The 25,262-nt window shown below is 34.5% G+C and overlaps 6 protein-coding genes across 9 annotated transcripts; 2 read left to right on the top strand and 4 right to left on the bottom strand.

The window, feature by feature from the left end:
• Positions 1–773: 773 nt before the first annotated feature.
• On the top strand, positions 774–5,067 carry LOC103486405 (arginine biosynthesis bifunctional protein ArgJ, chloroplastic). Its single transcript, XM_008444349.3, has 17 exons — positions 774–1,204; positions 1,383–1,475; positions 1,844–1,967; positions 2,226–2,299; positions 2,501–2,545; positions 2,660–2,710; positions 2,793–2,861; positions 2,955–3,013; positions 3,146–3,215; positions 3,358–3,438; positions 3,529–3,615; positions 3,791–3,919; positions 4,012–4,074; positions 4,154–4,231; positions 4,311–4,456; positions 4,533–4,603; positions 4,795–5,067. Exons 1-17 carry the CDS (start codon positions 1,145–1,147, stop codon positions 4,875–4,877), a joined length of 1,383 nt encoding a protein of 460 aa, XP_008442571.1. The 5' UTR covers positions 774–1,144; the 3' UTR covers positions 4,878–5,067.
• Positions 5,068–5,184: 117 nt separating this feature from the next.
• On the bottom strand, positions 5,185–7,799 carry LOC103486407 (uncharacterized). Its single transcript, XM_008444352.3, has 3 exons — positions 7,028–7,799; positions 6,475–6,912; positions 5,185–5,830 (listed from the first exon to the last, which is right to left on the bottom strand). Exons 2-3 carry the CDS (start codon positions 6,874–6,876, stop codon positions 5,414–5,416), a joined length of 819 nt encoding a protein of 272 aa, XP_008442574.2. The 5' UTR covers positions 6,877–6,912; positions 7,028–7,799; the 3' UTR covers positions 5,185–5,413.
• Positions 7,800–9,069: 1,270 nt separating this feature from the next.
• On the bottom strand, positions 9,070–9,703 carry LOC103486408 (probable histone H2B.3). Its single transcript, XM_008444353.3, has one exon. It carries the CDS (start codon positions 9,618–9,620, stop codon positions 9,201–9,203), a length of 420 nt encoding a protein of 139 aa, XP_008442575.1. The 5' UTR covers positions 9,621–9,703; the 3' UTR covers positions 9,070–9,200.
• A 503-nt stretch (positions 9,704–10,206) lies between these two features.
• LOC103486409 (uncharacterized) lies at positions 10,207–13,155 on the bottom strand. Of its 4 annotated transcripts, none has more exons than XM_008444356.3 (2): positions 12,316–13,155; positions 10,207–10,565 (listed from the first exon to the last, which is right to left on the bottom strand). In XM_008444356.3, exons 1-2 carry the CDS (start codon positions 13,029–13,031, stop codon positions 10,559–10,561), a joined length of 723 nt encoding a protein of 240 aa, XP_008442578.2. In that variant the 5' UTR covers positions 13,032–13,155; the 3' UTR covers positions 10,207–10,558. The 4 variants fall into 4 exon arrangements, with proteins under 4 accessions (XP_008442578.2, XP_008442577.2, XP_050940164.1 ...); XM_008444355.2 differs by having other exon boundaries at positions 10,207–10,571; positions 12,316–13,114; XM_051084207.1 differs by lacking the exon at positions 10,207–10,565 and adding an exon at positions 10,649–10,955 and having other exon boundaries at positions 12,316–13,104.
• A 1,597-nt stretch (positions 13,156–14,752) lies between these two features.
• LOC103486412 (ras-related protein RABE1c-like) lies at positions 14,753–17,583 on the top strand. Its single transcript, XM_008444360.3, has 8 exons — positions 14,753–15,044; positions 15,611–15,683; positions 15,788–15,888; positions 16,325–16,390; positions 16,640–16,737; positions 16,858–16,920; positions 17,062–17,154; positions 17,271–17,583. The coding sequence occupies exons 1-8, from the start codon at positions 14,972–14,974 to the stop codon at positions 17,352–17,354; spliced, it is 651 nt and encodes a 216-aa protein (XP_008442582.1). The 5' UTR covers positions 14,753–14,971; the 3' UTR covers positions 17,355–17,583.
• Positions 17,584–17,668: 85 nt separating this feature from the next.
• On the bottom strand, positions 17,669–24,041 carry LOC103486410 (type I inositol polyphosphate 5-phosphatase 8). Its single transcript, XM_008444357.3, has 11 exons — positions 23,764–24,041; positions 23,007–23,105; positions 22,804–22,888; positions 21,644–21,706; positions 21,252–21,321; positions 20,975–21,079; positions 19,298–19,661; positions 19,013–19,215; positions 18,819–18,927; positions 18,576–18,733; positions 17,669–18,455 (listed from the first exon to the last, which is right to left on the bottom strand). Exons 2-11 carry the CDS (start codon positions 23,034–23,036, stop codon positions 18,176–18,178), a joined length of 1,467 nt encoding a protein of 488 aa, XP_008442579.1. The 5' UTR covers positions 23,037–23,105; positions 23,764–24,041; the 3' UTR covers positions 17,669–18,175.
• Between the last annotated feature and the right edge of the window lie 1,221 nt (positions 24,042–25,262).

The raw sequence follows: 25,262 nt of genomic DNA, 5'->3' as shown, positions 1-25,262 counted from the left end.
AAAAATGTTGAAGAAAAAGCAAATAAATGAATATTTACTTTTCTGTCTCAATCATGATTTTATACTTTGTCATCAGTTTGTGACAAACCTTATTTGGTACTTTCTGATTCTCTCCAACATTATTATAAAATTTAAGAACAAAAGAACAAAATGAGATAAATTCAAAACTAAGTGGGTTCTTATGAACTATGTTTGTTGCATACAAAATCTACCAAGTTGAGTTGTATATGATGTCTCTATTTGTTCATAACATTTTTTTTTCCACTTTCTAATAATATATCTTAAGCTACTTTTTCTAGGAGAAAAAGAAAAAAAATCTAGAGGTCATAAAAAAAGAAAATTACTTTAGATGATAAAATCTTTTAGAATATTTATAAATACAACCAAATATCACGGAATTATATAGATAGATTATGATATTTTATTATATTTTACGAATATTTGATTTATTTTGCTATATTTAAAAATAACGTTTTTGTAGCCAACCCTAAATTTGAGATTCCTTGGTTGATGACTAAACAATTGATTGTGATTTTTCCTTTTCTTTTTCTTTTTTAAAAGACATTCCTCATGGGTTGTTTTCAAACCTGCCAAATTCAAAATAAATTACATAAATAAACATTCAAAACTTCTAAATTATTAATAAAAAACAATAACTAATTATGATTTTGTAAGAGAAAAATAAGGAAAAAGTGGTGGAAATCCATGAATAAAAATAAGGTTATTTTAGACGTTTTTTGAATGTATAACCTAAGCTTTTTGTTTTTCTCAATTCTTTGTATTATAGAGACTTGTGAAGTGTAATCACCTAAGTTGAAAGAGAAACACAAAAGCAACTCTCCAAATTGAATCCTTCGACCTCCTTCAACCCTCAAATTCTCTTTAATTTTCTCCTTTCAAAGATAAACCCTTTTGTTTTGTTCACTTGCAAAACGATGATCCAGTCCCTCCACGTGATACTCACGTGCTCAAACACCCACCCCTTCACCATCGCAATAGCCGCCGTCTGCCGATCATCATTTGAACTTCACTTGACCCACTAAAATCAACACACAAACAACTTTATATAACGCTTTATTGATCCAATCATCGCCTCCTTTTTCTTCACTCTCTCTGTTTCAGTATTTTCAACAGAACCCAACCAATGTATCTCTCTGTTCCGCACTACCCATCTCTCAAATTCCCCACCTTTCAATCCCACAAGGTTTGTTTTCGATCGCCTCCAAAGCCCTTTTCGAAGTCCCCCCCATCTCTGTGTTTCTGTTTCTGGGTCCAATTTTAGCTACAAATTTGAGCAATGTTCATACCGCTTTTTCCCCATTTCAGCTATATGTTTATTCCATTGCTTTTGGTGATGTTCTGTTCGTTTCTGTTTTTTCTAGAGGAATTTTCGAGTGTTTTCTGTGGCTACCAATGAGACCGCCAATTATTTGCCGCAGGCTCCGATTTTGATTCCTGATGGACCATGGAAGCAGGTCAGGGACTGTTAATTTGCTCCCTTTGTATCCTTAATGATTTCTTGATTGTTTTGATTTAGTTTGAGTTTCTGGGGTTGGCTGATTACTTTCGTGGCCTTCTTGTTCTTGTGTCCGTCTTAGTTTCCTTGTCTTCTCTACATAAGTTTTCTCAGAATGTCAAATTTTATAATCTAAAGAACATTTAGTTTTGTACAAATGTTCTTTGGAAGCGATCAATAAAGTATAGGTATTGTCAGTTTTCAACTTATTATAAGTTTAGACTAAAAAAATTGTTATAAATTCTAGACAATATATTGTTGTCGTGTATCCTCAGTTGTTTTACTTTTTTTTATAAGTTCAAACCAAAAGTAAACTTGTTTTTGTAGATTGATGGAGGAGTTACTGCTGCAAAGGGGTTCAAAGCTGCTGGGCTATATGGAGGATTAAGAGCAAAGGGAGAGAAGCCTGACCTTGCACTTGTTACTTGTGATGTTGATGCCATTTCTGGCGGTAAGAGCTCACTGTTGAGTTTATCTGTGTTCTAAATAACAACCAGTTTTTGGTTGTTAGACAAACTGGTTAATGATTGTTATGGGAAAAGTTTTGGTGGTTTTGGCCACGTTCTTGGGGATTAACTTATCCCGACTGATTTTGAACTTTTTATTCATGCCCGTTGTGTTTTGGTCGGGCACATGAAACTTTGCCATCTGTGTCTAAGCTTGAAGAACATTCTTTATAATGACTAAGTTTGCTCATTTTCATTTCCAGGAGCATTTACAAAGAATGTAGTTGCTGCAGCACCTGTGTTATATTGTAAAAAGGCATTGGACATTTCGGAAACGGTAGGTTTTCTATCTCGAGTTTAAGTTATGTTTACCAAGCAGCAGGACAAGACATTCGTTGATGATAAAACCGTAACTAAACAAGTTCACTGATTTTGCTCCTTTTATACGGCCACTCCGGATTTGGCTCATTCTGTTTAACAAAACAGTAGTTTTAACTTATTTTCTAACAATGATTTGATTGATTCTACAATTTGTTAGGCACGTGCAGTGTTAATAAATGCTGGTCAAGCCAATGCCGCTACGGTAAGCTGTTGTTTTGACGACACCGATTGAATATTGTTTGGACTCGAAAAGATAGAAGTCCATGCCTATGTTGGATGAATATCTACATAGCTAAGAGTCTTTTTGTTGTTGCAGGGGGAGGCTGGTTATCAAGATATGATAGAATGTGTGGACAATCTTTCTAAGGCATGCACCTTCATAGGGTTAAGAACAAACCTCTTAATCTTTTCTCGGAACAATTTTAAGTTGTATATAACTTTAATTGCAGATTCTTCAAATAAGGCCGGAGGAAGTATTAGTTCAATCTACCGGGGTGATTGGTCATAGAATAAAAAAGGTACGAAGATATATTATGTATTATGTTTTAAAAGAAAATATACCTACTGGATGGATTGTCTTGAACTCTAAAGTTATCCAACTTCAAATGCAGGATGCACTTTTGAATTCTCTTCCAAAACTAGTCAGATCCCTTTCATCTTCCGTTGATAGGTATTCCTCAATCTTTTAGTTAGTTTCACTAGTACTTTTTGTGGTTATATGTTCGGCTTTGGCTTCTATTCTGCCAAGTTTTTTCCTTGTTAACTTTTCTGGTTGTTTATAACTTTATCAGTCTGTTTACAGTGCAGCTTCTGCAGCAGTAGCGATAACGACGACTGACCTTGTTAGTAAAAGTGTGGCTATTGAGTCCCAAGTGCGTAAAAACCGTTTTATATTTCCTTGTTCTGCTTGTGGACTATACAATAGTCTTGGTCTAACCAACATAAAAAGCACTTTCAACATTGTACTTTGATAACATCATAACACAATGGATTAACAGATGATTTAATGCCTAGGTTGGGGGCTCAACTATAAGAATTGGAGGAATGGCGAAAGGTTCTGGAATGATTCACCCGGACATGGCTACTATGCTCGGTGTACGTATCTTCAAACTTTGCAGTTCGTACTCAAACAAGTTAAATGACTGGGATTGTTTGGAATAATGTTGAAATGTTACAATGTGGTAGGTTGTAACAACAGATGCGGTGGTTGCTACTGATGTTTGGAGAAGGATGGTGCAAATATCTGTTGATCGAAGCTTCAATCAGATCACGGTATGATTGGTTTTGTAAACGAAATATTCAGGATGGATTATATATTAAAAATTTAGGCACACAGGTAGAGTATCATACCAAATCAATGATACAATACAATAATGTTATATAGGTGACGTTTGGAAGTACCATCACAATTTTCCTTTTTAAAAGAAAAATGAGTTTGATGATGTAGGTGGATGGGGATACAAGTACCAATGACACCGTCATTGCTTTGTCGAGTGGCTTGTCGGGATCCAGTTCAAATATAATTTCGTCCTTGAAAAGTCGAGAAGCAGGACAACTCCAAGAATGCCTTGATGTGGTACGCCTTTTTGAGAAACAGGATAGCTTCAAAAGAAATTTGAGGAAAAAGTTATTTCGATGTTTAGGATTGTTTCTCCTTTCTATTTTCAGGTGATGCAAGGCCTTGCCAAGTCAATAGCCTGGGATGGAGAAGGTGCTACCTGTCTGATTGAGGTCGGTCTGCCATTTCTATAAGCCAAAAAAATCTTTTACATAATCTGTGCATTTTAATTTCAAATTACCAATGCCACAGATTACAGTGAATGGCGCAAATTCAGAAGCCGAAGCAGCAAAAATTGCTCGTTCGGTAGCAGGCTCATCACTTGTAAAGGCAAGATTTTCTTCTTAATCATCTTTCTCCCAAGCACCTTGTCCAAGCATACATCGTCATTGTTTTTCCCATGCTGCAGTCAGCTATATATGGCCGAGATCCAAATTGGGGACGGATAGCAGCGGCTGCTGGGTATGCAGGGGTACCTTTCGAGCAGACGAAACTCAAAGTGTCCCTAGGAAACATTCTCCTCATGGATGGAGGAGAACCCCAATCTTTTGACAGGTTTAAAGACACCCAAATCTAATTTTAATTTGTCCAATTTTGATTATTGTAAATTGTATATTATTTCTTCTTTCAGGGTTGCAGCTAGTAACTACCTTAGAAGAGCTGGAGAAACCCATGATACCGTCAGAATTTACATTTCCATAGGTGAGAGAGGATGATTTAATATAACTCTGAATTGAATAACATTTTCACTTCTTCACTTGGTACATCCTAAGAAAAGATGATTTATTGTAACTATGAATATTCCAAACGATATCTATCGTATGAAAACTATAATCAAAAAGCTTTTCTAATACCAACCTCAAGCTAAGCTAGGTAGTTGCTTTGATCGACAGGTGATGGGCAAGGAGAAGGACGAGCATGGGGTTGCGACTTGAGCTACGACTATGTCAAAATAAATGCAGAGTATACTACATAAATTGTTGGCAAGGCAGCTAGCTATGACAGAATAATTGTATACGATCGGGTCCTTTGGGGGAGAAGAATTATATCAATTGAAATCATTTAGTTGAGTTCAATTGATATCTCATTAAACTAATCTTCTTTAGGACAAGATCTAAAAATTATAATTGAGTTATTCCAATTTCAAAGCTTCACTATTTTCTCTATGAATCTTCTGTTTTTTGGTATTTTTAGAAAAAAATGATGCACTTCTACATTCCATTAGTAATTATATAGAATCAAGTCAAGCATATCCCAATAAAAACTAGAAGCAGTCACAACCATATCCATAACCATAGTAACATATCATTTCCGCAGTGTTGAAATTAAACAAACATCGTCATATAACAAAAGGGTCTATAAATCTCTCATACAAACAAACAACAAACGAGTTAACGTACAATTTCTTGGTCCAAGCATCTCAGACATCAACAATCACAAACGAAACCAAAACAACATTTTATTTATTTACAGAATACTGTGAGAGATGATGAAAACTTGGACAGGTAACGCTCACAAGGCTTCAGTAACAGAGTAGTGCACCTTGGTGACTGATGTTTTCAGGAAGATGCTTCCACAGTGAGAGTCTGAGCTCCCGTCGTCGAAACTCTCAAATTCGTTGAGAGTATTAACCAAACTTTCTTGAGAGTTAAATGATCTTTGATACCGATCAGAACTACCAACAGATTTACGAGCCTGCCTTTTGTCCCTGCCACCACTCCCGCGCGAAGAGTTGCTGCCCTTCTGTCCTTTCTTCCCATTCTTCCTGTTCTTTGATTTCTGCTGCTTCTTGTTGTTTTTGACACAATGGCACAACGATGTCTGAGGAGGGTCATACACATCAGGAGCCCATGTCACAGTCATCTTAGGTGACTCCCCATAGTGTTGTGCTCGGCTACCTTTCATTGCAGATACGAGCTTTGCAGGCACCTGGATGTTAGAAGTCAAGTCAGCAAACAGAAGGGAAGACAAAATGCAAATATGCAATGGATTCACTAACATTTACTTTTCACTCATATCCACAAACAACCTCAGATAATGTGCTGCTTTGTGAGTAACAAACTCAAATCTGCACTTGGGGTGAATAAACAAAAAACGTAGTATAATTTTGTAACGAGAAAATCTACTCATGAAATGCCAACGAAAAAATGGCGAATCAAATTAACTTCATACATCAGTATTGCAAAAAGCCACCAAATTAGAAAGCAATCCATACTGGCAACAGTAGAAATGTCTCCCAAAGAACAAAAAAGCATGGCATAGTAAGAATAGAAATCATTTTTTTCATTTATGAAGCAAATGGATGATAAGCCACTATATTAAAAAAAATGGGTTTTCCATATAATATCTAGGATCATCAATCGTGTCAGCCAAACTTGTAAAGCTTGTCCTTAGAAGTTCCGATGCACACACCATATTTTCCTTTGTGACAATTTTTTTTTTTTTGATATCAATAGTTTCCATGGAAATAAGAAACGGAGATAGCAAAGCTACGCGACTGAATACAAGAATTCTTAAACACAGGACACAGCTACAATTTTTCCATATTTAATTTTGACAAGAAGAGAACTTACTGGTAAAGATATGGATCGTGAAAAGGCTTGATGCATAGACTCATTACAGGATACATCACCCATCGCTGTTTGTCGTTCCTTATCATTGTCTGAAGAATCATTAGGGGGGGATGTTACAACAGGGAGGGGAAAGGATTTGGATTTGCTTAAACACTTCTTAGATGAGTTGCTCGAGGGAATTTCAAGCTCTTTTTGTTTGTTTCTATCATTTGAATTATCGCTGCAATTCACATCACGTTTAAATTCTGAACTTTGAGTATCTTCAATGCTCAAAGACTTCTTAAAAAACCCATCAAGATCATTAAACAATGCAGCATCAATTTCTTTCAAAGACGACTGCAGATCATCCACCAGACCGTCTACACCAACAGCCAACTTCTGATGAATCGAAGGAATGTCCATTCAGATTTATGTAAGACACAAGAAATCTGCTAGAACCTGCACATATATCCAGAATATCGTGAAACAGGCCGGAAAGAAATTCGATCCAGGAGCAAGCTATATTGTGCCTGTAAAATTTTTACGAAGAATATAAAAGGAATAAGGACAATACCTCGCACAATAATCAAGAATGCAAAAACCCTCTCAACGAGTAGCCAATTGCCAGTGACTCGCTTTCAGGGACTTCGATTGCCGCTAAACCTCAAGATCAAAACAATAAACCCTTACCGTAAAATTATAATTTCTCTAGGAATTCCAAACCTCGAATAGGACCAAAAGAGCAAGGAGGAGGAAAGAGAAGATTGAAGAATACGAATAGAGCACGAAATGCACTAAAAGAACCCTATGTTAACTAAGATTACCACGCCGATCACCCTTTTCGAGCCGCTTCAGACGATGCGAAGAGGAACCACCATGAAAAGAAGTCAAAGAAGGAAGCAAAGGGCGAAGGTAGAGATCAATAGTTTCCGAAGGCATATTGAAATGCTCTTCGTAACCCTAATTTTCGTAGGGTCTAACAAAACCTCAGATTTGCGAGCCAAGAGCTTGAAGAAAACTTTGAAAAGAAATTGAAAATGTTGGAATCAATCAAAACACAAAGATTTAAAACATTAAGACCTGAAATCGTCGAGTCAAATGGATAAACCAGAAATCATCTGATCCGTAACATGATGAAAAAGTTAGGTCGAGAAGCAACGGCGGTGTAGGTGGAGGTGGAGGCGGAGGCGGATCGGATAATTTTGGGAGGATGAGGTCGAAAATGGTGGCGGAATTGGGATCTTACGGAACTAATCCTTTGGGTCAAGGGAAAGGAATCGGTCGCGTAGATATAGCTGCCACACCCAATCACAACTCTCCACGTTTATTACCTTTGACATTTCGCTGATTTAATTGTTTTTAGATATTTCCAACCTTACCCTATTGGGCCGGGCCTGTTTCTTTAAAAGCCCATTTTCAATACATTTCCAGCCTTTTTTCTTTGTTTTAATTAAACAAAACAAGTAATAAATTATAAATTTCTGAAGCAATGGTTGGAAAAAATTTATGATACAATGGTTCTTTTTTTCCAAGTAATTTCCTCCTCAATAACAAATCGTGAAAGTTGGGAAGATGAAACCCACCATTGTTATATTTTGATAGAGTTTTCTTTCTTTTAACTTCCTTCAAACTCTTACGATATAAAAACATACTTCTAACATCCTATATTTATTACATAGATGTCACTTATACATACATACAACTTATATCTATTATATAGATGTCATTTATACATACATAGCTTTTGTGTATGTTTTACTTTGTTTAGGTGTTGCGGTTGAGTTTTGATAATTTTGCATGATTAGTTGTTTTCTTCTTCATTCATCTGAGTTTCCTAGCCTATTCTTTGTTATGTTTGTTCATCTATAATAGCTTTTGCTCATTTGAACTTATTCCCAAAACAACAAGTAGAACCATATGTGGCCACATTCCTCCTCACCCCTTGAATTGATTTATGTCCCATATGATGATTGTTTGATTCATATGCCATTATGTTCCACCCCATGAATACATTCATGGACTACCTCTTCTAGCTTGAGAATTTAAAGTTGTTAAAGCTTTAAGAATTCCAAATTATTTTGAGACAATAATTACTTAGTTCGAAGCACTTAAATCTATGTGGTTAGTTTTGAAGGCATCCAAAATCAGTAATTTCAATACTTAATTAAAGATGGTTGCAAAGGTACTTCGAATTCACTTCACATTCAAACTCTACCTTCCGAATTCCATTTAATAATTGTTTATATTTCTTGTCATCTTTTTCCCATCACGAGTTGCAAATAACAAAACCCTAACCACATCGATTCTCTCAAAAGCAATTAATGGCTCTCTTACTTCACACCTGGCAGAATCCTGCTACAAGCAAACTACTCTATCACAATCACGATCACAATCAAAATGGGTTTCCCGAATTACCTCGATTCTCATCAATATTGCCTATCGTCAACAGTTCTATCAATAAATCGATCTCTTGTTAAGAAATTTCAATTCCAGATCATGATGCATGTATTCTATAATCGAATCCAAAGCACAATAACGATCGGATCTGTGGAAACCCTATTTTTCACATTAGGATAGAAGTATCACAGCATTTGCCAAAGAAAATAGAAGAGAATCTACCGAAGAAAGAACTTTGTTATCCATTAAAACTATAGGCATTTCGATACACCTGTAACCAGAGAGACCAAGATCTACACAAAAAGTACCCAAAACGAAACCCTAATTCCAAAATTCACCGACACCGGAATCTAAGAGCTTGTAAATTTGGTTACGGCCTTAGTTCCTTCAGAAACAGCGTGCTTCGCTAACTCACCAGGCAACACTAATCGAACGGCGGTTTGGATCTCCCGTGAGGTGATCGTAGGTTTCTTGTTGTATCTTGCCAATTTCGAAGCCTCTTGAGCAAGTTTTTCGAAGATATCGTTGATGAAACTGTTCATGATGCCCATTGCCTTGCTGGAGATTCCAATGTCGGGATGAACCTGCTTCAAAACCTTGAAAATGTAGATCTTGTAAGTCTCGGTGCTCTTTTTGATCTTCTTCTTCTTCTTGTCGCCACTGTCTTTGGCGATCTTCTTCTCAGCCTTTGGCTTCTTCTCTGCCGAGGAAGGGGTTTTCTCCGCTGGCTTCTTCTCTGCGGGCTTCTTTTCGGCTTTCGTTGGCGCCATTGTTGGTATGAAGGTGAAAGAGCTCTAGCGGTGTTGGGAACGGCAAGGGGGGATTTAATGATATTGAACGATTTTGGAGAATGTTGCAGAGGAGAGTTGATATAGAAGAATGGAGTGGTTTCTTATTGGTTAATTGGACTTTCACGCGGATCATCGACGTGGCGTCAACATCACCGTTGGATTTTATTTAGATACGTTGCATTTGAGATTACATGCTTAGTTTACGATTTGTTCCGAACTTCAGACGGACTTGACATCTCTCGCCATGGGAAAGGCCTAAGGGTTCAAATTTCATACATAAGCTGGAGAATTTTATTTTCTTTGTTAAATTTTAATGCATAGATTTTTAATAAAATACAAAAATAATTATTATATAATAACAAATCAAAATAATTTATTTTAACCAAAACAATATTAGTTTGACCCTATTTACCAACTCAGACTAAGTTAAAAGTTTAAAATCTTCAATGTGGATGAATAAGTCCATTCTCCAATTAAATTTTAAAAAATAAAAAATAGAAGTTTTTAGAACGTTTACTCATATGATAATATTTTAATGTTTGAGTAAGGATTGTTTAATTAAATGTATCCAAAGTTAAAATATTATAGCATTTATAACCATTGAGAAATACATCTTGTGAAATTCTCGTGAACAAAAAGGATGAAATGGAAAAATCAAGCAACAGGCAAATAATCCTTGCACAATGAACTTGTAAGAGCTAAGAACAAATGTTCATTAAAAACGATGGAGAAGAAACTCATCAAACAGAGAAAAAGTTGCTGACTCTATGTATTCGTCTCCTTTACTTTTCAGAACACACAAGTTCAGTGTCCTAACTGCAGAAACACCCAGGTGCAAATTGTAAGACAATAGTCCATAGCAGCGTCCATAGGTATCTGAACTTATTATATTGAACGAAAGACTGCAACTCGGCTCATTAAAACCTGTTCCTGACAAAATGCATAACAAAATAGATTGCTTGTATGAGTATCGAGTTGGAAAAGCAAACTGATCATCATGACAAAGGAAGCGCGAGTTAAAGTTTTGCAGATATGGATTCAATCCAATCATCGATCTCAATCAAGTTTAAAGTAGTCAAGATTTCCAATAACAAAGTCAACAGTGCAAGTGGATCTATCTAGTAGCAAGACCAAAGAGATGGGAAACCCAAGAAAGAACTAAGGAATAGCTTGTAAGACTCCAAGTTTCTAGCACAATCAAGCAACAACGTGGTCTTCTCGTATGCGGCAAGCATGCAAGACACAATAAACAACTGCACCAAAACCATGTTCCCGACTTTTGCTTCTAGCAGCATCTACTTCATCAGCCATATCCTGGAATAAGATTACGGCAATAGATTGGAAAGCTTCCTTGCAATTGTGTTGCTTCGGTCAAAACCATGTTCCCGACTTTTTCAGTATGCAAGTATATTTATGACTCTTCTAAATTTCTCATTTCCTAATAAACAATGACTCTCTCAGCTTGTTTTGTTCATGGTATTGGGAGAAAGAAAAGTTGCGGAATCAATGTAAAAACTGCACTATATGGAGAAACAACAACAATCTAGGATTCTTGCATTTCTCGGAGATTCTACAGATTTCTCGTTTCCCAGCCAAAAGTATGGCTCTTCTCTTCTAATGGAACTAATTTATCTGTGGAGGTTGATTCCAATGGGACACAAAGAAAATCACAATTGCCAGGATTCATGTGGCTGAGCTTTTGCTATGCAAATTTTTACTCAATAAAGCACCTCCTCTGTCAAACTATCATTTAGGGTCTAGATGAACTCCTTTTAGACTTTTACTACGAAGGTTTCAATATTATTAGTTGGCATGTTTACTTCCATATTTCCATCTACCACTACATATGATCTTTTAAAAATGATGATAACCATAAATTTCTGTACAAACAACCCAGATAGTAAGTAACGGAGCTTGAGAGAAGTGAAAGAATGTACAAGAGCATAAAAGAAAAAACCCAACAGAAAAAGAGACCCCAAGGTACTACAAAAGTGACTCAAAGTCCAACAAAATCAAACAAAGGTCATGGTTACACAGAGCACAAAAGTCAATAAGATCTTAGCTCAATACGTCGAAGACCAAAAAGTCCCCGCTTCAAACCCCCATACTCATTTGTACTGAAAAAAAGTTACACAGACCACAAAGGAGGCATTGAACCTTGCCACCTCCCAAACATCATCAAATAACATAAATATGATCTGCCTAGAAGTTTCCATCCATTAAATCCTTCACCTAATCAATAAAACCAGTTATTCCTTAGTTACATACAGGCGAGCCCATGTCTAAACATACAGCAACTACAGGAATAAGAGAGAAATGATCGACTCCAAGAACTTTGCAAAGAGCAGAAACTTTATGACATATACAAGTTAAAATCACACAAATAGAACAGACAACAGAATATACCAATGGCATGCGAGAGTGAAAAGTAATAGGCTACTTCAAAACTCTATTAAAGCATATACAAATCCTTCGTGTCTTACTTCTCAGATTCTCTATTTTTCATCTGCATTTTTATATTTGGAGACCATTCCATAAAATAACCTTTTGATTGTTTAAGAAACCGCATTTGAAGACGGTTTATCGTGGTTAAACTTCCTGTTCCCTCCAAATTCATAAGAACATGATTTATTCTAAAGAATTTCAGAAAATTTGAGAGTAAATTGTGCCGAACCTTTGAGAAGTGGGGTTAACATTACGATGAAGAATTCGACCGACACTCGAATCGCCGCCATCAATCAGCTCCCGAAGACCCAAGTCGCCCACCTTCTCCTCTTTTTCATCTTCTTCTTTCTCGTCTTCCTCGTCTTCCTCTTTCCATTTATTCAACTCACGGTTGACCACCTGCCTCTGAAGCCTCTCAAAGTAATTCCCATAAATATACTCCGGCGAGTATCCATTTTCTTCATCAAACAACATAATATGACCGTGCCATTCCCAAACTCGAAAATCCGAATCCTTCTCTTCGTGAAACCCCACGCACACGTGGTGCTCGCCGACCGTGACGGCTTGGCCTGAATTGGGTTTTAGGGAATCAGTATTTCCGGCGAGAATCACGCGAATGATCTCTTTTTCAAGCTTCGATTCTTCTTTAGCGAGCGGTGTTTTGTTGTCGTCGTTGTCGTCGTCGGAGAGATTGGCGGCCTCGAAGATAAGTTCTTCAAGGGATTGTGAGAGAAGGGGATTGTTGATGTTGTTGTAGTTGACTGGAGGCCTAATTTGGAGCCTCGCCATGAGGGTTTGAAGGAAAAGGTTGTCCATATTGGCGTTGTTGTTGAAGGAATCCATGAATTGGTTCGAGCTTGTGAAATCGCCGAGCAGGGTTTCTATGAATGGAATTTGAGGGTTTTTAGATGAACCACGGGCTTTGCTTCTTCTTTGTTTTTGCATTTATATTCCTTTATCCATCTTTAAGAGAAATTAGGATAAATTATAAAAGGATTCCAATTAGGAATTATCATCTATATTGGTAAATATTAGGGTTTAGGGTTTCAAAAGCCTAAGTGAAAAAGGCCCCTTTCTTGACCAAAACAACATGGTAAATTGTCACAATAATCATATTTGCGGTGGCCCTCGCTGGTCAATTGTTGCTACTTTCTGTTCTCGAGGGGGAGAGATGTTGAGTATCCACGAGAAATCAAATTTGGTGTACGTTAGTTCAAATAAAAATATACATAATGAGAAGCAAGAGTTTGTCTCGAGTCTAAGAGAGTGAGTGTGAATATCGAGAGGAATAAGTGTCCACAACGATGATCAAGCATACAGGGACGTCACATATGCTTTGAAATCATAAGATTCAAAAATATTTTTAACAAAAATAAATAAAAAATAACCTGAAAAGCAGTCAATGTGTATGGATTTTTCATCATTTCGATCTATGTACAGTGATTTGGTTGGAATATTAAATTGTAATTTCAATAGTTCGATATATATATATATATATACTCAATCAAATTTAAAATTAGAGTCATTACTATTCATTACAAAATATTTATTATCGTTCGATCACCATTTGTTAGTTGATGAAACAAAATTCAACCTCAAAGAGGTAGATATAAGATTTCACCGTAGGTATAAATACTATATTTAAAATTTATCGAGGTTTCATTAATTAAAATTCAACAATTGAAAGGAGATGAAAACTAAAGCGCGTAAACCAACCTAGTGTTTAAATCATATATACGTTAAAGGTACTTTAGTCTTAATTTATTTCTTAAAATATGTCGATAATTTAACTTTAATATATCAAAACGAACATAACTCAACTAACATATATGTTATATATGTTAACTTCGAGACTATATGTTTGATTCATTTCACTCATACTGTAAATAAATATACACATTGAATTCATTACATTGGGCTAGTATGTCATAGTAATAGATCTTCTATTACAATAAATAGGGGATGACATCGCCTGTACTGGGTTGGGTCACTTATATATATATAATTTAGACTATATTTTTCATTTTTCACTCAAAATTGAGTTCTAGCGGTAAACAAAATATCATATTTACATAAACAACCTAGATGTATTAATCAATTTTTAAAAAATTTATAATCAAGCTAAATAAACTGTTAAATTAGAATACTAAATAGGTTTTATTTATGTTTAGTGTAATTATAAAAGGTAGCAATTTTTAGAATAACTATTAAGTATGTAGCAATATTTTTAAAAAATTGCAAATATAACAAAGTCTAACATTTACTACATGGTTTATTAGTGATAAACTTCAATCATTGATAGATTTTGACAGCTATATTTACAACTTTTTTAAAATGTTGCTATATACTTAATTATTTTGAATATAATTGCTACATTTACAACTATAAAATCAAGTTGGGTTGACATTCGACCCCTAGATCATACAACACGGGAACTCGACCCGGTTTGCAAAACTGCAACCCAACCCATCCCTTAGTTGGGTAATATGAATTCGTCAGGTTATGGGTTTTTTTGGGCGCGCGTGTGGATGAGTTAAACGATTTTGCTATTTCCAGCCACGACCAAACGACATCGTATAATCCTGAACTACTGCACAAAAAATAGTGCGCGTACAAATGAAGGCGGGATTGATAGATTCGTTCTCTTCCGTCGGATCAACGCAGATATTAAAATCCATCGGTCACGGAGCTTTTCCCCGTAGCCTTAAGACTGAAACCAGGGCAATTAAAAATAAAAGAAATAAAAAAAATATATATACATATTTTCGCTCCCGGAAAACGATTTCAACGGCCGTTCGGTACCGCCGTACCAAGCGACGCCATACCCTCCGTCGTATCTCTCACTGTCATTCTCACCGGATCTTGTAGCTGCTTCGCTCTTCTCAATGGCTGCTCCACCTGCACGAGCTCGAGCCGATTACGATTATCTCATCAAGCTTCTGCTGATCGGCGACAGCGGTGCGTTAATTTTGCTTTATTGCGTTGTTCGAGTTTCGATCTCGTGGTTTCTTTAGTTTTAGAATCAGTAATTGTGAAATAACTGGATGTTAATCGAAATTTTGTTTTTGTATACTAATGTTCGATGATGTTTCATTAATATATATGATTAGAGGATTTCTCTGCTGGAATCTAGAGTGCGTATCAGTTGTAGATGGATTAGCGGTGAAGTTTTCGAAATGATTTGTCATTGGTGTGATTAGAGAATGTTATTGTAATTTATGTTTTGTGAGAGTCGTGTAATATTAATAGGAATTTGTTTTTCTGCTTGAACTCCTGCTCACGAGCTGTTTCTTGTGAGTGTGATATGATGAGAGAATTTTATGATTAGTATGTTTAATAACCCGTTGACGGATTAGCGGTGAATTGCCTGAAAGGATTCATTATTGACTCATTTGTAGTATAAGACAATGTTGTTTTAGCTCTTGTTTTGTGAGAGCTGCATTGTACAGGGTAGGATTTTATTTTTTTTCTCCGCGTCCTAAATTACAAATTCATTAGCTACTTCTTGTGACATGACAAGGCAGGTGTGGGAAAGAGTTGCCTTCTTTTGCGGTTCTCGGACGGCTCCTTCACCACTAGTTTCATCACAACCATAGGGTACGTGCATTCTATAGTGTGTTGAAAATGAAATTAGTGTATTTTCTTTCTTACTTCATTTGCCTGCTCTTCCTGATTTCGTTGCTTTGGTTGTACTCAAACAGCATTGATTTCAAGATTAGGACCATTGAGCTTGATGGAAAACGAATTAAATTGCAAATTTGGGATACTGCTGGTCAGGAGCGGTTTAGAACAATTACAACTGGTCTGTATACATACTTGTCGTGTACTCTTGTTAGTATTATTGGAATATGCAATTGTAGAATGGTCCTAGAGGTCATTTTTGTTTCTTTCTAATTTCATCCTATGTTCTTTTTCATGCAATTCTTAAAATTTCTACAGGATTGATCTCATATAAATGTTTCCATTCCCTGATCTCCATCCTTATTTTCAGTACCTGATGAGTAGGGACCTCTTTTCTTAGTTTCTTTAATTGTACTATTGTTGTTGTTATTATCATTATTATGGACGTATCATCAATTCTTTTTATGTAGATTTACATGCTGACTAAGTTTCAGACTCTACGTATCTGAGTTTTCATACTGATTTGATCTCATTTGTGTAGTTTTGTATCCAAATGTTTCTGCTGTTTCTGGGAGGTTCACTAAGACTAAATCCCAAGTAATACTTTATTCCTGCAGCTTACTATCGAGGAGCTATGGGTATTTTGCTAGTGTACGACGTCACGGATGAGTCATCATTTAACAGTAATTCTTCTCTACCTTAAACCAAAGGTTAAAAATCTGAAGATGCTTGTTACTCTTCAAGTTCACAGTAGGATGCCCTACAGTCGATTCAGATATTTCTCCATTGAAGATACTTGTATTAGAGTAGCTTTTGTAATCCTTTGTGTTAAGGAACGCCCTTATTTTTTTTCTTTATGGCATTTTTTTTTGTTCCTTGTCCAGATATTAATATTTTCCTTTGTCCTTATTTACATTTTTTAATGAATTCAGACATTAGGAATTGGATACGTAACATCGAACAACATGCTTCTGACAATGTCAACAAGATATTGGTGGGTAACAAGGCTGATATGGATGAAAGCAAAAGGGTACGCACTTTTTCATGTTTTTGTTGCTAGAACTTGTGTGCTTGCACATCTCTTCCCCCAGAAATCTATGAGTATTCAAGTCTCAGTGAATTCATAATTGGAAATGGAAATTTCATTTAGGCTGTTCCTACATCAAAAGGGCAGGCTCTCGCAGATGAGTATGGCATCAAGTTTTTTGAGACTGTGAGTAAAATAGTTGATTGTTATTGAATCTGTTTCCTCTTGAATAGATAGTTTAGACTTTAGATCACATGTCTTGAAGATGTTGTAACGTGTGTGTGTGTGTGTGTATCAATTTTGAACTTAAGATGTGGTATATTTCAGAGTGCAAAGACAAATTTGAATGTGGAAGAAGTTTTCTTCTCCATAGCTAAGGATATCAAGCAAAGGCTTTCGGACAGTGACTCTAAGGCCGAGGTATGAACTTTTTGAGGTTTTATGGGTAGATTTTCTTCTGTTTAGTTATATGGACTTTGTGCATATTTTGGTTGTTCATGTACTGAGCCTCTCTCCCCCCTGTTGGAACATTGCAGCCTCAAACAATCAAGATAAACCAAGCAGATAACGCAGCAGGGGCTTCCCAAACTGCTCAGAAGTCGGCTTGTTGTGGATCTTAAGACAGCTACACTAAGGTGGTTTATTTGCAAGGCAATACAATTAGGTTACTCGTGCTTCTTTTTCTGTCATTTTTTTTCACTAGTACTATAATAGAACTCAATTTGGGAGTTCATAGTAAATCCTTTATCAGAAAATTAATTATACGGTTCATCTGCCCCATATTTCATTTCAAACTGAAAAAGAAGTTTCATATTTCAATATAAGTCCTTTTCGTAGTTGAGTTTACAACTGAATATCCTTGATTAGTAATGAAAGTTGCAAGCTGAGAATACACCATCCTCTGTTCTTTTATGGACGATAACCTTTCAGTGAGTTAGAAAATGAACACATACTTTTATGAAGCTTGCTAATAAATATAAACATGTTAGAATAGATAAATCCAGGAATAAAGTTACAATATCTTTCCTATTTCCCAATATTTCTAGCTTTCTTATACACTTTTGCTGCCCACCCAACTTTCTATCATTAACATTCCCAGTCCTATATCTACAAATTTCTCCCCAAAAAAGAAAAAAAAAAAAAAACTATATCAAAATTTTGAGCTTTGACGCCCAGATCGTCCAGATCTTGCTCAATTTGATTCCTTTTCCTTCAACAAAATAAAAGAATCACCAGACTGAAATATATGGTTGACCCACAGCGCAATTTATGCGCTTCAGAGCTCAAGCACTTGAGATCTATCAGACGTACTGTTGATTGATCGATGGGGGCCAGATTAGCTAGTCTTCAGCTTGCAGCTTTTAATTATCAGCTGTTGGAAACTTGGAAATCAAATATACATTGGTTACTTTCCAAAAGTGGGTCAGTGACAGTACGACAGCTAGTTACAGTTACTGAAGGGGGAGGTGTCGATGGTCTCCTCCCTGAGCAAGAGCTCTTCAGCTTGGATTTTGGCTGCACATAAAGACGACAAAGCAGTGTCGATTGCTGGTTTTGCAGGAGCAGCAATGTTGGAGTTTGTAGTTGCCCGATTTTTGTTTGCTAACTCAACTTGGACTGAAAACAGTGAGTAGACAGGTCTGTGATCTGAAAATCTACACTCCCCTCTAACATACCACATCTGCTTCATTCCTATCCCTCTCCATAATATCCGATCGCACCTATCAAGTGGTCGATAAATAAAAGGAAACCAATCAGAAACATTTACTCTTTGCAGGTTAATAAGCTTTAAATTTTGCAGGTTAGATTGTTGCAAAATTAGCAGGATCGGCAAAACATACCAAGCTGGAGTGCGGCGTTTTTCTTTGGATGGCTTCAAGTTCGAAGTCAATGCAACATAATGGTCAGAATTGGTGATGTATTTGTAAGTTGGAGCAAACTCTATTCTTCCTTCTTCCCACCCTTTAAACACTCGACCAGCCCTTTGCTCTAACTTTAGCTGCCAAAACATCAAATAAAAGAAATCAAATTTCCATGTTCAAAAGCTAGTGGATTGGAAGTTTCCATTCGCAATCGAAACTCACTTGATCTTTCTCTAGTAATGCCTGCCAGTCGTTTCTCCTAAGAAGCTCATATGTTTCCCCACAGCCAGTCGAAAGGCGGTAATTCAAATCCCCAAGCCAAATGACCTTGCTGCATATACATTCTTGTTAGAATCATACAAGCAGTATCGATTTGATCGAGTTAATAGGAACTGAAGAACACAAAAGTAATTTACTCATGATCTAATATGGTCTCAGGAGGAGGTGGCAGTGCTCCAGTTGTAGCTTTACAAGAATGTGAAAACCTAGTTTTCTTCAAAATTTCACTCACGTCTGAGTTTCTTTTTACTTCATCACCTTCCTTCTCCCCAGAAGTCAAATGTGTGCAAACAAAGCAAAAGGTTGTTTGGTTCAATGTCATGCTAATGGAGACAGATCCCTATCAAAACACCACAAAACGATCATTCAGCTTCGACTCAAATTCAATAACAAGAGGTTCTTTTAATACAATGGTTGCTCACCTTGTTACCAAGAAACCCCATCACACCTCTCCCGACGTTGGAGACCTTCAAATTCGAAACGTGTTTGTAAAGATCTGCTCGAACCCACACGCACAAGAAAATTCCCACCATCTGTTTACTTGCTGCAAGGCAATACGTTGGGAACACCCTGGTGTTACCATTGCCAGTGTCGTCTTCTAAAGCAAGCAAGTCCGAGAAACTATGCCTTGGCTTCTGGGGTGCTTGCCGTTGGTTGTTTGATGTCGGGGAATCGACGTCGTCGGTGTTGAGGGCTTGGTGGATTAGGGATAGCCACTGGGCAGCAGGGCCACTATCCTCCGCCCCAAGCACATTGCCTGCATTTAGAGGGACGATTTCTTGGAACCTATTACAAAAATATTACAAGTAATTAATTAACTGATAATATTTACAAAATATAAAAGTTTTTTCAATATGAACGATCAATATTCATGATAAATTTCTATTACTGTCTGTGAATAAAATATTACTATATTTTAGGTCGGATATTTTGACTTAAAATTGCTATGTTTGAAAATGACTCATTTCCATAACAATAATCAAATAAACATAACTAACATTGTCTATCTTCTATGAATCTTATTTTCAAAGCATTTCACTTTCAATTAAGTCACATTTTTCAACTTGTTAATTTTCACATTTTCAACATCAAACAAGAATTAAAAAATATGTATATCATTTTATTTTATTTTATAAAACAAAGAGAGACAATAAAAATGAAAAATCGTCAAGAATAAAACAATCGACAAAATATCTATACTTATTAGAAAAATTAATAGAATTTTATTATATGGAACGTAAATATTTATTATTATTACTTTTTTAAGTTTGGGCAAGATTTTTTGTTTTGGTATGGCAAGGTGGGGATGGACAATATATTGAAATGACTTTTCAAGTACACAATTTTAGGGAATCAGTTTAATTTATAATTTTATGTATATGAAAAGTTTGCACTTTTCTTTCCATGTACATCCCAAGGGGATGACTATTAGTCGGCTAACCTTAGGCTTGGATTGAGCTATTAACTATTAAAAAAAAAAGCTAAAATTTGAAGATTGATTGGAAAGGTTTAGGTCAGTTGTTTGTTTGTTTTCTTTGTCTGTCGATTAAGCTCGTAAATACTAATTCAACTAACAACATATATTTTTTAGCTACTTTCGACGATGTTTTATAAACTATAGTCAAGGTTTTAAAACTAAAATAAGTAGCTTTTAAAACGTTTTCCTGTATTTAAAATTTGACTAAAAATTTGAATATTTATATTAAAACGGAGAAAAAAAAAGCTAACACAAAATCTTAGAAAAAAGACGGAAAGGGAAATCATTATCATACATAAAGTTAACTGTGATGCAATAAGTTTGAATAGGAAGGGTAGCTGTTCAAGCAAGCAAGTTTAAGAAGTCAGCTTGGCAAACCCTTTGAGAAATCAATATTTAGACTTAAAATGTCAAAGTCATTCACCAAAATACTATCGAAATAGAACTCCCAATTCCAAATGCTTATTTTCTTTTGAGAAATTTGTCTATAAGTTTAGGTGTTTCGTTAAGACAAATGAAGATAACATCGAAAAATTAGAAAGAAAAACAAACATAAATTTCAACAAAAAGAAAAGAAACATTTTCAAGCACGATATATAAACGAGAAAGAGAGAGAGAATACCCAAGAACATAAATATCAATTGGGGTTGAAGAGTTGAGCCAATCCCTCAAGTTCAAACCTTCATTTGGTGGCTTCCCTCCCACATTCCATGTGCCCACCAACATCCTAATTCCCCATTCAAATCCAAAACCAATTATAATTACAATCATATCAAACAATAAAATATTAATACTAAGATTAATTTTATCTCATTCATCATCAATGTATATATCCATAGAATTATTAGGAGAAAACAAAGAGGACATTATCTAAAAGTAAAATTAAATCAATAAATTACCTTAAGTCAAGAGATTCACTGTTGGGATTAACTCTAAGTCCACTTGTCTTCTCTATTCTCCAACTTTCAACTAGAAATATAGATAACCAATCAGAAACAAAAACGTGGAATTAAAATATTAAATAACGAAGACCCTACAGTCTATACTCTGAAAAACTCAGGAATAAACTAAATGTTGCACCCGCTTCTTCCACCGTCCACGTGGCACAGATCCTGAAATGAGTGAGTTTTTTTAATTTTTCATGATGGGTTATTAATTAAAAGTCTTTTCTCATTATTGTCAACTGATCAAATCAGGTAATTTAATCTGACGGCTCATAAACGACTGAATCTGTAGAAAATTATTATTACCGCGTCGCTGCACACTCAATTTTCTATTAGAAAAAAGTTACCTCCGATCTCTTCTTCCGGCACGACGGCGCAGCGATCTTGATCGGAGCAGCTCCTTCTTCTCTCTACTCAACGGACAACCAAACGACAAACAATTAAAAAACGAAATCGTAAACATATTTACTTACTTCCTTTAAGTAATAACAAAATGTTTATTTACTCTTTTTTTTTTTTTAATTCTTTGTTTTTATAATTTTTCATAAACATACATTAAATTCAATATTTTAATCAAAATTTAATATTTTAAACCTTTAAATTAACTTTTTAATAAGTAAATAAGCTTTTATTTTTTACCAAATTCCACACACGGTGATATTGTGAATGTTAAAATTTGTTCATTTATATGTTAAACTTTGATATCTATACTTTTAAATCTAAAGACTATTACGTCAACAAAATATAACATATACATCCATTATTAATTTAAAGAATTTTCTTCAACCAAAATCTATTTTGCTTAATATCTTATAACATTTGTCTAAAAATTCTTTAGATATTCATCTAGAATTCAAACATATTTCAACCTAAAAACAATTATTGTCCGATGTATCTTTGAAAATTTTTCAAGTAATATAAAGTGAAAATTTCAAACTCAAGTTTTGGAAAATATGGTTTTTTATTAAAAGAAAAAAGAAAAAGGAAATTATTGGAAGAGACACCAAATTTCCGCCAAAGACAAATTCAAAAGCTGTCATCGACTCGATTTAACAACAAAAGTGATCCAAAAGGCAAAATTAGTTAAATTAATTTAGAATCAGTGACTTCAAAAATGTTAAAAAAAAAATAAAACATATATTTTTACTTGTTTAAAAATCGAGGTAACAAAAATAAATTTAACTTCAAAAATTTTAATGGGTGATAGTTTAGTTCATACGTATTAAATTTTACCGCAATTTAATCAACTATTTAGTCTCTGTGATAAAAAAATTTCCAAGTATCAACTTTGACTCCATAGTTATTTTGTTTCTACGGTTTACAAATTAAATTCGATTGGTTGATTTAAAAAATATAAACTATATCAGAATTTATTTAATTTTAAGATTAAAATTGATTTAAAGGGGAGAGTTTGGGGATAAAATGTGTTTTTTTTTTTTTAAAACCGAAGTCTAATCTCAAGTTTAAAGAACAGAGCATGATATTATTATAATTAACAAAAAATTACCTTGAGCGACAAAATCGGACGGAAATCCTTGCTTATCGGCCGGAAAACTCAGCCACTTCCTCGCAACAACCCTCGGCCACGACGACTACACGGCGGAGCAACAAGTCGACAAAACATCATAAGCACAATCCAAAAAGGAAGGAAAAAAACGACATGTCGGAAAATAACTTAAATCTCCATCCTTAAGAAAACCAATCTCTTACCTTAAAGATCTTCCCTCGTTTCATTCCCATTGCTCCGTCGCCGTCAACCGCCGATAAAACAAATCAAAATCTTTTTCCTTTCGGGCCAGAAACCGCCGACTGAAACGGCGGAGTCAATCATTATTGCCAAAATATCCAATTCATAAATTAGTAAAGAATGGTAATATCTTTTCCCCTTTTTGAGAAAACAATCTTTAAGTAAGTAATTAAAAAATAGAGAGAGAGTGAGAGATTAATTAAGTGGTTGATTAATAATAAAATTGCAACTGGGGGTTTGAAACAGACTTTTAATTATTGTTTTAATTAACGTTTTCAACGCTAATATAAAAGACCCAATTGCAGCAGAAAACGGAGACAGCCAGCCTCCGACAAAGAACAAAAAACAGAGAAAATGAAATATCAATAAAATAGTGCACAAAGAAATTGAATTTGAAAGAAAAAAAAGGTTAAAATTTCAGCAACCCATTTCAGATCTTATGAAGATGATCAAGTCCCAGTTCCCAAAAAGCTTTTTTTCTCGGAATACCAACTGGGATTTTCTCGGGATAAGTTCACGAGAAAATTCCTTGTATTGGAAAACTTTCAAAAGAAACTGTAACAAAATTCGTCACAGTTTATGTAAAAGGAAATACAAACTCAATGAAAGTATGGGATTGGTTGAAATGGGGAGATCGGATGTAAACATTGGAAGCTGATCGATTTTCTCAGATGAGGAACAGAGAAAGAAAAGAATGCAAAAAATAGGAGAATTACTTACCAAAGGAAGAGGGTAAGTATGTTTATGTTATTTCAAGAAGCCACGGTGGAAACAGGGGTTAGTGCGGCGGGCAGAGGAGGAGAAGGGGAGGGTGGAGACGGCGGAGGAGATGAGGTTCAAGGCGGCGATTTTGTGGTGTAAAGTGGAAAGAAAGGGAAGTAGTTGGTGTTTGTTTGGAAAATATTCGAAAAAGAAAGAAAGAAAAAATAGTGTTGGTTTTGTTTGAAAGAGAACTGCGACTGCCGTCTCTCTTCTACTTTCTTTTTATGCAAAGACGATGCCTTTTTTCTCCTCTCTTTTTTAAACATTATTATTATATATATACATTTTCAAATATATAATAATTAACCATAATATACCAAAATTTTAAATTCCATTCATTAAAATATCTCTTTTTTTTTTTATTATTATTATTATTATTATTATTATTATTATTATTATATTTTGTAAATAACTTTTAACATTTTTGTTATTTACATCACATCATCATTTCTTTAAATATTGGATAAAAACTAATTTGTAGCATTGTTAAATTAATTTTATTTGTTTTTAAAATAAAGACCGATAGTGAATTTCTAAATTTAATTTGAATAAGGATCAGTCTGGTTAAACTTAATTAATCATAATTATTGCAACTTTTAAATTGATTAATAGAATTTAACATATGAGATAAAAGTATAATGCTCAGTGCATTTTTTAAATTGAAAGAGTATCCCTCAAAATTTACTAACTAAATTAAAATAAAATCCAAATATATATATATATATATATATATATATATATATATATATATATATATATAGGTTTATAATAGTTGAAGAAACTTTATTTGTTTGTTTTATTTGTAAATTATTATTGTATTTGGAATTTAATTGAAAATGTATGTATTATTTCTATTCAAACATTGAATTTCATGCCAAAAAGATTAACATCGTGTAATTTTAAGATTATTAAAATTATTTTTATCATATTTAAAATCACTTTAAGCACTCGTTTTCACTTATGCAATATAAAATTTAGGTCCAATTTGTTTAGTGATGATTTTATTTTTTGTTTTACAAAATTAAGCATACAAACTATTTTTATGTTAATTTGTTATCTACATTCCATTAGTAATTTAAAAATCAATTCAAAATTTAGAAACTAAAATAAGTAGTTTTAAAAAAATATATTTTCAATTTGGTTATGAATTTAATCACCACACTTAAAGAAATATACAAATCACTATTAAAAAAATATGGAGAGACAAAATCCCTATTGAATAAAAACAAATAAATAAAACATCGACTCATTTTTAAATTACATATTAACTATAAAATATGATAAAATGATATTTTTCCAAAATCAATCAATCATCATATGAGTTTAATATTCGTTTTTTTTCTACTTTTCTACTATATTGGCACATCATTTTATTTTGAATAATGCAATTTTAAAACTAGACATATATATTTTTTCCTAATTCTTTTAAAAGAATGTTTTTGCATCTCTCTATCAAT

Source organism: Cucumis melo, chromosome 4 (genome assembly GCF_025177605.1).
Source record: "Cucumis melo cultivar AY chromosome 4, USDA_Cmelo_AY_1.0, whole genome shotgun sequence".
In the NCBI taxonomy this organism is placed as follows: Eukaryota; Viridiplantae; Streptophyta; class Magnoliopsida; order Cucurbitales; family Cucurbitaceae; genus Cucumis; species Cucumis melo.
This window is presented reverse-complemented; position numbering and strand designations above follow the sequence as displayed.